The following is a 12736-nucleotide window of genomic DNA, read 5'->3' as shown; positions in this document are numbered from 1 at the left end:
ATGATTTTTTTGCCACTTGGTCTTCTTTCAAATATCGTCGACGCAGACGTCGTCATTAAGCAGCCATTACATCTTTTCATTTCCCACCCAGAAATGGTGAATAACATTTGTAAAAACTGTTGTACTAGTTTGCATAAAAAAATACTCGCGCAATTTATACTTGGACGTAAGGTAACGTTTACTTGTTAACCCTTTCGTCGCATATAAAAATACGCGTATGCGTTTATAGCAGAAGTGACATACTCTCGGCGATAAAGAAAGCTCTAAGAAACGATCAATCAAGGCGTCGCTAATCTACATACATGGGAATAACAAACGTGGCCAATGCACCGTAATCGCCGTGCACATGCTTGCCTTGCGCGTTTTTTAAAAGGCAGCCTCCACGGTGCCGCGGCGTAGAAAGGTTAATACCAGTTAAAGTTCAACCGACGTGTTCCCGACGAGCGCGATGGTCTGACGATCAGGTATCGATGCCTCGCAACGCGTCGTAACGACACGACGTTCTTCGCACGACTACGCGCGATAATTAAGTGTCGCTCGACGACGCCCGTCCCGTCCCGCGGCCTCTAATATCGCGGCCGCCCGATAATATCTGTAATCCGCGCAAAATGATTCCGATGCGCGTGGCATGAGCGCGTACCGTGCCTCATAATTAGTTGAGAGACAGGGATGGCGTGGCGCAGCGCGGCGCGGCGGCATAGAGAGAGGAGGACGCGATCATAATTGCCGTTCGCGCGCGTCCGCGGCCGAGTACAATCAATTAAATGGTGCGCGCGTTCGCCATCGCGAGATGGAACAGGGCTCCCCTGCTCCTGTTATAAATCGACATTCCTTTTTTTTTCCCCTCGAATAATCCCTAATTGAGTGGTCTGCATGTATATCGGAAAGATAAATTTTGAAAAATCGACGTCGCGCCCATGATAAATGCAAATTGCCCATCTGCACTCTGGGATTATCAGCATGAACGTTAATTTCCTAGAATTTATATGTCCTTGTGCGCTTTTTAAAAAAAATTTCGATTATTATTCCCGTGTATTTTAATAAAATGAAGAACGATGCTATCGTGTAACTGTTAAATGAAGCCGCGCGCAACGACGTGCGTTATCATTGCATCAGCATTGTATTTAAATTGTTAATGCGTATCTTTATTACCTCGCGACGTAATCGAGATCGATACGTCGTGCAGTTGAACGTAAATTAAATGGTACCTTACACATCTTATCGTGCTTCCTGCGAATTTTTTAACGCACACAACAATAATTACTCTTCGATAACCGCCGCCGCCGCCGCTGCTGCGGCAGCGCTTTTTAACCAACTTGCACGACGCTTCTCTTTCTCGCCAAGTTTTAATGAAATGAAAGGAAAAACTCGGGATAAAGTTTGAGGCGCCATGTTACGTCATAGGAACTAAAAGTTATAAAACTTGTGGAGTCTTCATCCACTTGTCTTGTCTGTGTACTAACTTTAGAAAGTACGGCAGCGGGATATTTGCGTGATAATCGCGCAAAGAAATTAATATATAAAAAATAAAGTGTGACACACAATCCGAAATCGCGGCGCGAGCGTGAACGTAAATTAAAGCAGAAGAAATTTACAATCCCCTTTTTGCTACCGACATAAATGAAAACATGTACAAGAAACTATCTTGATAAAGGACAATCACATTACGGAAATTTTAATTAGAGAAAAACCGTTTCCGGCTCTTTCCCTTTTAAATGTGACAGGGAAGAGCTAACTAAAAGAACATTACAGCTAATTTGAAAATTAATTAAATTAAGTACCGCTTTCGTAATGGGTTTGTCAAATGTAATATTCGATATTTTCAATATCAAAGGAAAATTCGATAAAATGTTAAATTATGTTGGAAAAACGCTGACAAAAGGATATCGAAATAATACGTAATTAGCTCCTAGATTATTGATTGCTCGTTTTAATGAGAAGTTAAATTTACGAAATTATATGTACACATGCTTAAGATTGATTAAATAACTATACGGGGAAATTACGGTAATCCCGTTATCACGTTCCACGTCGGTTTTAACTAGATATGCCGCGCACAATGCATATGTCCGACGAAATCGGACATATTAAATCTTAAAAGATAGCTTATCATTAAATAGACAAACATTGAACGGCATTACCTGTTGCTGCGCAGCAATATGCTGGTGTTCCAAAACATCCGCTTCTGAAAACCAAAAATATTTTACATTAAGTATGCATGAACAATAATTACTTAATTACTTAATATAGTTTTACAACTTTAATTCATATTTAATTGATACAATTTTAAGTGACAAGCGTTTATTATCCAAACAGGTAACTTGATAGTCCGTGAGTGCTCAAATTTCGTTTCTGTTTTCAGGTATCCGTCGCCGGTGCAGAACGGAGGACCAAACGGCACGACGACAATGAATTGCGCGAGTTCTCAAGGTAAGGATAAAAGACCCACCGCCAGACATTACCGATGACATCGGCGCGGATCTCGTTTTCCGCAAAAGATTCGAAAACAACTCCGCTAATTCAATATGTTGCGCAACGTTCGCGCGTCCGTTGCATTTAATTACTGCCGACCGCGCGCTGGCAATAAACCCGCTGCGCGATTCGCAATAAAAGTGTAGAGAAGGAGTCTCTCTCTCTTTCTCTCTCTCTTCCTCTAGAGCGGCATGCTGGTGCTCATTAATTAGCGGGTCCCGAAAAAAATTTCCCGGCGAAATTTTCTTCCGATTAAATTAGCGTTGCATTAAATTTATTGGCTGAATTCTCTTTCATAAACTGGCGCGCGAGCCGATCGCGTGCGCGGCTCGCGGCTCGCGGCTCTCTCTCGCTCGCTCACGCCGCACGCACAGCCCTCGTACGTGTATAATTTGCAAATATCAAACGTCGGGCGGATATTTGAAAATATTGACTCTGGTATTTTAGCCGGGCTGCGGCGCGGCCGGGCAATCTCTCGGGCGCAGAAGGGGGGAAAAAAAATTATCCGCCTCATGACGATTCAATATCGCACGATTATCGCGGCAAAAGGATACCCAGAGAGAGAGAGAGAGAGAGAGGAAGGTATCCACGCGCGCGGATCAGATACAATATTAATTTTATATTTTTCGCTACTGTATGACAGAAGCGCACGTGGAGAGAGAGAAAGAGAGGGCAAACGCGCGCGCGTGCGACGAACGTGCGGTCGCCGCGGCTCACACGTACGCACGTGCGTGCACGTATATATACGCCGCGCTGCAAAAAGCTCGTCCCCGCGTTTATTCGCGATTGCGAGCGAGCCATTAAACAGATTCGCATGGAATTTCACGACGAAAAAGGGTCGGCGAGCGCGCACAGGCGTTCGGAAATTGCGCGGAACGCGCAATCAATGAAAAAGCTTCATTTCAACGCGAGCTTATTACGAAATTAATTTTCATTATAATGGGATTCTCGTAAGTATCACTCGGTTTTCTGTATAATATTTTTGTACTGCGGGTTTGCCGTGTACGAGGGACGCGCAGCATCCCAGACATTTCAAGTTTTTCACATAAATATCGAACGCGGGCTTTATAGCTCGAATTATTGATACGAGTTTTGTCAGAAAGATAAAGATTCTTGTAACGATTCGATAAATAATTTCGCGAGTAAAAGCTGAATGTACTAGCGCGAAAGATGATAAAGCAGGCGACGTTCGCGTTTAGGTCGCGAAGCCGAGGGTCGATATCGCGCCGGCAATTGGCGCGAAATTGTAAAAAAATATTTCCCGGAGAGCGAGACCGAGCCGGACAGGTCGATGCAGGGCGCAGGGCGCACGTTATCGCCGATGCGTGTGGCGGGCGCACGACAATCGTGCCGAAATATACGCGCGGGGCAAAATCCGAGGCCAATTACAAACACGCCGTCTCACCGGGCTGTCAGTCATCAATCCGTGGAATATTTTTCTCTGGGTCAATTGAACAATTCTACGCGTCGTCGGACAGCGAGCGGATGGGCGCGAGTGGGCAGGGTTTTAATGTATTTGCCGTTACCAGGGGCTTTCAACGGCTAACCGGTAAATCTTCTGACGAGCGATTAACTCGTTTCTCTCGGTACTCCTCAGCTATTAAATTACCATCGACGATACCGCCGGCAATAAAACTTGTTCGGGGTGATACTAAACCGAGCGAAAGGTTGCGGTTCGGCCCAAGGATTATACAATAATCTCTTAAATCACTTAAATGCCCCGTTTATTTATTCCCCCATCAAATTATCGGCATTACTTTGAGCTTCATCACCACGGTGTGCATTATGAAATTGATTGATAATGTCTTCAGTGACGTTTCAATCTTTATTGTCAGCTGTTTCGTATTCGACGTGGTGAAACAAGATTATTTTTATATATTGAATAACAGTTGATAAAAAAAAAATAGACAAAACCTTTCGTTACGAATGCAATTAAATCAAATTAAACGTAGATGTGAAACTTTCATCAGTCAATAAAAATCGAATTTCGAATGCTCTTGGAACTTTATTTGAAAAGTATGAAAGGTTACTTTGCACAAAATCTTGTCAAGAATTCTTTTTTATTGGCGATACATAGCGGTAAATTTCGTCTCGTTGAGTTTTCGCCGTAGAGAGAAAGTTGCAACTTACCGAGCTTTCCCCCGATTTCAAAGCCGTAGAAAAGATAAATTCGATCGTTTGAAAAAGTTCGCGAACAAATATCGAAAGTTCGTAGCGCACTTTGATTCCGGGCAAACCGCCCGGCAGCTGTATCTAGACTGAAGCAGAAAATTCAACTGGTGCCTGGTGTTTACCTGTAGCTGCCGAGATTAGAGTTAGACGGTGCTCGATGAGTCAGTCATTTGCTCTCTCTGTTACGCGGTGGAAGTATTTCACAATACGACGAGACGAGATGAGTGACAGGAGTTCCTGTGCGAATTAATAGCGCGATAATTCGAGCTAGTTAGCGTGGTACCATACGCGGAAGGAAAATAGAAGAAACACTTGGGGAATGATTAACGAGCCGTCACGGGAGCCTGACGTCTGTGTTGCGCCGAGGTACTATAATTAGGCGAAAAAAGTCTTGTTCCATTTGCACGCGATTTACCACGATGCAAATATAATGTTAATACAAGTAATACGAGATTTAATTGATATTCTTTTCGAACATTATCAAATAACTCACTCTCAAGGTTCGCTCTATAACTTCAGTTCGTTTCGCATACTTTTTTCCCTCAACCCCTTACAGGGCGAACCCGGGGACGGGGAGTTGTTACCGCGCGCGGCTATAAAGAGTTAATTACCGCAATAACGTGGCGCGTCGCGGCACGTCGTCGCGTGAAAAATTTTCGCCCCGCGACGCCCCCGTGAAAGGGGGGGTCGAGGAGCTTCGCCGGTGTCGGGACGACGAAAACGAGCGCCGAAAATCTAAAGGGCGTCGCCCTGTTCTTGTCTCTGTGTGCAGGGGTGATGGTGAAGCAGGAGGCGAGGGACGACGGTTACGAGACGAGTCCGGACCTCGAGATGAGGAGCACCGGCGGTGACAGCAGTCAGCAGTATCACACGCCGCTGACACCACACACGCCGCACACACCGCACACGCCGCACACGCCCCTCACGCCGATATCGGCGACAGCGCATCAACCCCAGCAGCCGGGCTCGACCGCCTCCGCCCTCGGACAGGTGAGTTTTTCATATTCGCCTACTCTGCCACTCTGCCACTCTGCCCCTGACCAAGCCCCGTTTCCGCGTGCCTTCCTCCACCCTCGTTCCCTTCTTTTTCCTCGAACTCTTTCATGTAGCGACCGATAGCGACCGAGTAATTTTATTACCACAATATCATAAAAATAAGCCGGAAGATTAGTGTCGGAAAGTATCGAGAAAAGGTGTATCTTCCGTATATCGCGAAATCATAACGTTCGAGGAACTATAATTGAGATGTTTTGCAGTTAAATTATAACGTTGAAATGCCAGGAATAATGCTACGCTTGCAGAATATATATGTATATGCATGTGATTGCTTGTAATTATGCCGCGAGGTTGCGTGTAATAATGGCCATATGGCGTATTCTCAATCGATCTTACGTCAGAATTTTGGATTAAATGCAGCATTTCGTTTCGTCTAATTTACGCTAACTGACATGACAATTAGAAATTAACGCTCGCGCACATTCGACTGCCTATGATCGTAGATATAAATGAAAAATCTAAAACCTTCTGGTATATGACATAATTCGAAACGATTAAATATACTCCCTTTTGTAATAACTAATAAAATAACGCTCGTGTAACGCAGTGGTAATAACATGAAATTTACTGTCCACGCGGTACGCGCGCGTGGATTATTATCTTGAAATTCTGTATATAGCGCGATAAAGTGTGCGATTTAAAATCTGCAGGTCAAAGATGATTGTATTTATAAAAAAGGGTGACAATTAAATTACAAATAATGTGATCGCGATAAGATATTACGGGTCTTCGTGATCGGGTATCGCGACGCGTATCTTCCGCGTAATCGGTGGAGAAAATATGTTATTACGTACAGAAGAGAAAAAAAGTCGCGCGTAAAATACCAAACTTATTAGCCAATAAAAAGCGCAGGCGGTTCTCATTAGGAACCGCCGTATTGGCGTATCTAGCACCTCGCAATCAAAATTACGAGCAATAAATTGCAATAAAGACGCGCGCAATCGCCACTCCGGGATTTTCGCAATGCCGCGCGAGCAGCGATTTGCATTTTCATGTTAGTTTTACGATCTACTTACGCAACATTACCTCTGTCGCGGTACAATGAAAGCCGTGGATGGGCCCGCGCGCGCGGTCTTACTTATTTTCCGCTTAATACGCGGACGAAAGCTCTCGGAACGAGTTGTTCCGCGATCGTTTATGCTTTGCATAATTTCTTTGATTGCCGATTAAAAAATTTAGCGCAAAATGTGCAATAAGAAAATTTCTTTCAACAGATATCATGGAAACGTAATTGCATGGTAATTTTAACGTTACACGTTGTTCGATGAAAAATCTGTTTTTTATTTTTACACTGATAACCGAGTTTCATTAATAAAAGAAAAATATAAATTAATTTCTTAGAGAAGTTTTTTCCATAAGCATATATAATAACTTCGTGATATATTTGTTTATATCTACGTCAAGAGAAACGAGATATAATTCAACTATGATGAAAGAAATATAAAGGGAATTATTGCATCTTTCCAGCGGCTTTTGGCTTTTTCACTTTACAAACCGGCAAAATAAAAGCTTTTACAAATGTGTTTCGGATGAATATTTTGACGGTGGTAATTTTCAGGGATTTCAATCAGAACGCGCATTTTCCGCTCATGAATTAATTGCAGATTGCCCAGCTCCCCAATTTGGCTATCGGCGCTATCGCGCGCGAATTACAGAAATTTCATCCGAAATTAAATTGCCATTATATCCGCAAAGTTGTTATCCGCTGTCGAGAGATCGATAGTCTTTTTCTCGAAAATTATCTCGTGACGTGACGACCGATCGATCTCGGTTTTACCAGCTCCTCATTTTAACGAATGAACGGCCGACGAGCGAAGCGAATTTCCGTTGATCGAATTGTTAACCGTGAACACGTCTCGGATTTATCGAGTTCGCATTATCACGCTCCTCTTTTCTTGATCCCGTTTCACATTGTTTTACTTAACCCTTCCCTAGATTCCCCGACGTCCAATTGTTTCTGCGTAAACGAGCCAGACATTCAAAGCGTAGACGCCTTTTTCCGAGACGATTGAAGAAATGAATAACCTAGAAGAGATACGCCAGTCGAAAGTTGTGCATTATCTTTATAGGAAAAAAAATTAGTGAAATCGAATTTCTCTAATTGATCTTTTTATTTTCGAATGTGTGACTCAGTTATTACTTTTCTATATCAGAAAGAACACACGGAAAGACGGAGTTAGATAAGCAAAGATACAGTGTATGTTTGCTCTATTATCGCAACGACGGATATTTCCCGAAACACATATAAGATTAATGGCTCTTGAAGTCGATAAACGAATATCGTTTGCGCAACGTCTCGCAATAAAAATCTTCTATTTACCTGTTTTTAACGCAAATATTGTGCTCTATAACATCACCGGATAAAACAAATCTGTGCGCTACATTCGCGACACGGTTCTTTTGTTTGCAAATAATAACAATGTGGCATACGCGCACGTATACATACGTTCTTATCGCACGTAATATTGTCGGCGACTTTCGAGCGAAGCCCCGAGCTCCGTGAAAAAGGGTAGGGATATCGCGTTATCGGTAACTATACCAGTCAGTGCGGCCCTTATCTTCGCGGAATTTCAACCTCGATTTCGCAGGGTTATCACTGGGTCAAGAGCGCGGGTGTGCCGGCTCAAAAGACGCGTACAGTTAGGGGGACCAGGTTGGAGGGTATTTGCAAACGAGGGTATGTTTATGTGTCGCGATAAAAAAAAAATCCTCGATCCCGCGCTCTGCCGAATTCGCGTAATCTCTTTATGCTTTCATTTCCGTGGGCGAAAAAGCGACGGGGTCCTTTCCCCGAGTGTACATTAAACGCGGCCCGTTGCAGGAGCTTTGTTTTTCTTACATGTTTCTGAACGAGAATAGACACGGGAAGTAGACGCTGTGTTTTCGAGCAAGCTTCACGAAATATTCTGCATCCGCGTATTCGCTGAAATGAACGAACGACAGTGAGATCATTTAAAATTAAGAGTGCTGAATATGCGAATATCGGTAAATTATCGCGTTATTGACAGCTTTCAGAATACAATAACGGCCTGTTGAATAATTTCTGATTTCATCTGGCGGGATAGCGTTTCAGGCATTTATTTTAGTCCGCGATATCGGATTTTTGCGCGAACGTCGAGAAGAGTCAGGGAACAAAACGTCACTTGGATACCTGTCGCGTTAATCATCTAACACCGCCTCGTTAATATCGCCACGACAAAACTCCATCGATACAAGGAACTTTTCCAGATAATTTGACCCTCTTTATATTACCGAAACGAAAAATTACCGTACGTTCCACGTCCTGTCAGATATTCAGTTCTCATAGAGCTTGTCATTCATCGAAAACATAATTATGCAGCCAACAAATCTTACTCTTATTTTTTTTTCTAATTTCATATTCAAAAAGGGGGCAGAAAATCACTGAAACCTCAGTTGATTTTAGCTAATGCAAAAAGCAGACGGCACAAAAAAGTGCAACAGGAGAAGAACGGTGATCGCGTCAGTCCGTAACACGCGCAATTTTGCAAAAAAAGAGACACAGCTGCACATTTTACAACCGCGAATAGCTGATACGTTGTACGTGGCCGTGTATTTTCGGTCCATGCGGCAATTGCGCTATTACTATTTCCCCAAGGGCATCGAGAGAGAGCGAGCGAGAGAGAGAGATAGAGAGGGGGAGAGGGTGGAAGGAGAGAGAGAGGGCGGGGGGAGGGAGGAAGGGAGAGAGAAAGAGATACATATAGCGCCGGCTGGGATACATACGTTTTATGATCGCCACTGTACGTGTCCGTGATCGTCGGTACATGTTTTACGTCGGGATTGTACGTGCCCAGGAAAAATTTCATTTTTCCGCAGCCGGCCGCCTGCGAAACTTGCGGACGCGACGAAAAATTTCGCGGTGTAATTTCGAGGTGGAATTAAATTAGGCTGGGACATCAGCCGTCATTGCGATTCGGGATATCGCAAGGATAATTCACCGCGACCGGTGCGCTAGCATTTTCCCTCCCATCGTATGTATTATTCAGAGAAACGCGAGAAATTCGGTCAGAGTAAATACAGTAATACGGTCTACCCTTAATATCGTACAATAAAGAAACATCGCGTCGGGACTACTTATAGCCGTATTCATAGTCCTTCCTTGAGGATAAGTATTCCTTGTTCCTCATTCTATATTTCATATATCTTAAGGTTCCTTGATCGGTCAAGGAAGGTTTATGAATTGCCTATTATTGTGAAACATTTAAAGCCTTGATGTGTGTAATCTTTTGTCATGGATTATATGTTGCGCGAATTTTAATTTTGGACCGAGAGATGCTACCTCTGCAAAATTTCATTTCGAACAAGGAACAGAAACGTTCAAACACTTTCTCCGGTCTTCCTATCCTCCGTCCTTGATCCTAGCCACTTTCGCGGTGCCATTTCGATGCGAAAGTTCTGAAACCTCTGCATTATTCCGGCGGACATGACGGCGCCGAATACGATAAGCGCGACGTGTATCCACCAACGTCTGCTGACGCTCTTTTTTCCAGGTTGCGATAAAATGCGAGACGCCGGTGGACCCGTATTCGTTCGTCGACGAGGAGATGTCGATGGGCGGCATGAGGACGGCGAGCAGTCCAGGCGGCGGCGGCGGCGGCGGCGGCAATCCCGAGAACATGACGTGTCCGGGCGGCGCCCAACCTGGGCTGGGTACACCCACGTCGACGCCGCCCGGGGCGCTGCCCGGGCCACAACATCATCAGATGAATCTCGTGATGAACGGCGCCGCCAGCGTCAATCCGCAGCTGGCGCATCAGCCGAAGAAGCGGGGCCGCAAAAAAAAGTCGGAGATGATACTCACCCCCGAGGAGTAAGAGTCTAGCGTATATAATCAATTACAGAGTGCAACGCGCTCGACCGCGATTATACTGACCCCGGTGATTCTAATCTCAGTCCGACGTCGTGCTCCTTCTCGCGACTTCGCCAAAATTATGTACCGCGTGACTCTTTGTTACATGTAATTCAATCACACGCTTGCGTAATCGTGTGGCAAGTTTATAATACACGAGGCACAAGACGAGGCTTGTCGTGTTCGTTGTGAGACTCGCTGTTAAAAAAAAAATTTAATTTAACTTTGTAAAAGCCCGCCGCGAAATACCGTTCACGGACGTGTGAAGCTGACGGCGCGACGTCAAAATTCATTTATACGGTCTCAACCCTTTAAGGACGGGCATCTTGAAAATCGCATTCTCGTGGTTCGTCCCAACACGGCCGTCCTGAGGGGTTAAGCTAAAATTAATATTAAAACAACATTTTATACTTTCATAAAATTGAATTCAGAATTACAACCTGCGGTATAGAGATAATTATTATCATAATTAATAAATACGTTAATGAGTCCGAAGAGAAGCGAAGAGCCGAGGAGGAACACACAGGTCGGACACGAAGCCGCGACTCGATGTAACCAGAGTTAGTTATATATTTGCATGCAGCCACGGTTAAAAATATCCGCTCTGCTAACAATGTCCGTCTGACCGGGCACCATGTTGCTGATCCGATAGGATCTTGAGTTGCGCTTATTTTTGTGAAGCCGGCCGAAAACTTAAAAATAGTTCCGCATATTAGGAACGTAACACGATCAGATGCGCGCCGCTATTACGGAGATACGTCAGGAGATAACGCGCTCATTAAAACGTTAATTGAAGATATTCATGCCCTCTTGACACGTTGTACATCGGTATGTCTATTTAATTGAATACCCTGTAGTGGTTAAACAAAGGCCCATTATGCCGACGTATAAATATCCTGCTTCCCCTATCAACATTTTTTTTTACGAAACTGCGCGCTACTGTTGCATAAGGCTTAAAAGGAAGAACGGCGTGCGTAAATATATTAATTAACGTGATCAGTCATCTATGTTCCGCTGCAGAACTACGCTAATTTGCACATTTTTTTACAATGCTTATATATCTCGTATTAAAATATATTCGCATTTATTAATACTTATATCCTGCACATCGACAAAGTGATTTTCATGATTTTATTATTAACGTTTTATTACCCGAGCGTGTGTCTCGTTTAAAAATGTAAGGACCATAAATTGCATTTTGCCGTCGTCACTTTATCTTACGAGATCCGAGCTTATTCATCCGTGTATTATTCGCGCGTATTCACGACGGCTTACAAAAGTCCCCCAGTCGATACAAAACCTTACATTGTATTACAGTGTCACAAATCGAAACGCAGTGTCCAAGGCGCGCGCAAGTTCGCCGGCTTGGACAAAAAGCAAACGCGGAAAGTCCGCGTCTTCTGCCGATCGAAAGAAATAGTTGCGCGCCTTTCGCTGAATCGTATGACGCAGCATAAAGGAATCCAGCGTATTATTAAGGCCCTCTGTATCCACCTTTTTTTTTTCCTTACAGAGCGGAGCTCGCGGAGGCCAAGAAACGCGCAAAGACGTACAAAGAGAGGAAGAAGCACGACAGGTTCGACGGCATGCCGGAAGAGGAAGTGAGCAAGCGCGTTCTACCGGACCACCTCACCAGCAACCTTGACATTATTATAGTAAGCCCGTCTGTACATATAATTATTCCGTACTAGCATCGAGTAAATACGACCCAAGCTGACCCGCGAGTTATATCCCGCTGTTCTTTATCGTACATCAATATTGCGTCATCTTGTCAAGCCGTGTAAATTTCCGGAGAACACTCGATATACCGCGTATATAAGCGCGGCTATAACTTTACGTTAAAGGTGTTTTGGACAGCTAACAATAGTCATACAATAGAATAACGAGATAGAGCACGCACGCGTGTTTCAAACGAATCATCCAGTATCGATAAATTGAATTGTCCGCGAGGTTGTCGCGGAGTGTTTCATACTAAATAAGCGGCGTATCAATTCCGCGACTCTTCACCGCCGAACGGCAATGATAATTCATTAAATCGCGTCATAACATTAACAACAATAAAAACATCATTTTCACCGGGGCGCGAGCATTTCTGCCGGCACGCCGCGTAATTTATAGCCCGGTATATATCGCGGCCGTGCGTGTCATTTGTAATGCCGCATTACC

The 12736-nt window shown here is 44.1% G+C and overlaps 2 protein-coding genes across 3 annotated transcripts in view; one reads left to right on the top strand and one right to left on the bottom strand.

Moving 5' to 3' along the window:
* The window catches only part of Tdg (Thymine DNA glycosylase), a 110440-nt gene that overhangs the window by 62383 nt on the left and 35321 nt on the right, over window positions 1-12736 (top strand). The window contains exons 2-5 of the mRNA XM_071787215.1: window positions 2363-2430; window positions 5417-5634; window positions 10212-10531; window positions 12084-12225. Coding sequence (XP_071643316.1) covers window positions 2363-2430; window positions 5417-5634; window positions 10212-10531; window positions 12084-12225 — 748 coding nt within the window. The remainder of the gene's footprint in view (window positions 1-2362; window positions 2431-5416; window positions 5635-10211; window positions 10532-12083; window positions 12226-12736) is intronic.
* Window positions 1-12736, bottom strand: part of Dnmt3 (DNA methyltransferase 3) — a 120538-nt gene that overhangs the window by 82310 nt on the left and 25492 nt on the right. For both annotated transcript variants that reach the window (XM_071787211.1, XM_071787213.1), the window contains exon 2: window positions 2142-2185. In XM_071787211.1, the coding sequence (XP_071643312.1) occupies window positions 2142-2185 (44 nt within the window). The remainder of the gene's footprint in view (window positions 1-2141; window positions 2186-12736) is intronic.

Source organism: Temnothorax longispinosus, chromosome 8 (assembly GCF_030848805.1).
Source record: "Temnothorax longispinosus isolate EJ_2023e chromosome 8, Tlon_JGU_v1, whole genome shotgun sequence".
Classification (NCBI taxonomy): Eukaryota; Metazoa; Arthropoda; class Insecta; order Hymenoptera; family Formicidae; genus Temnothorax; species Temnothorax longispinosus.
The sequence above is the reverse complement of the archived record's forward strand: the minus strand, read 5'-3'. Positions and strand labels throughout refer to the sequence as shown.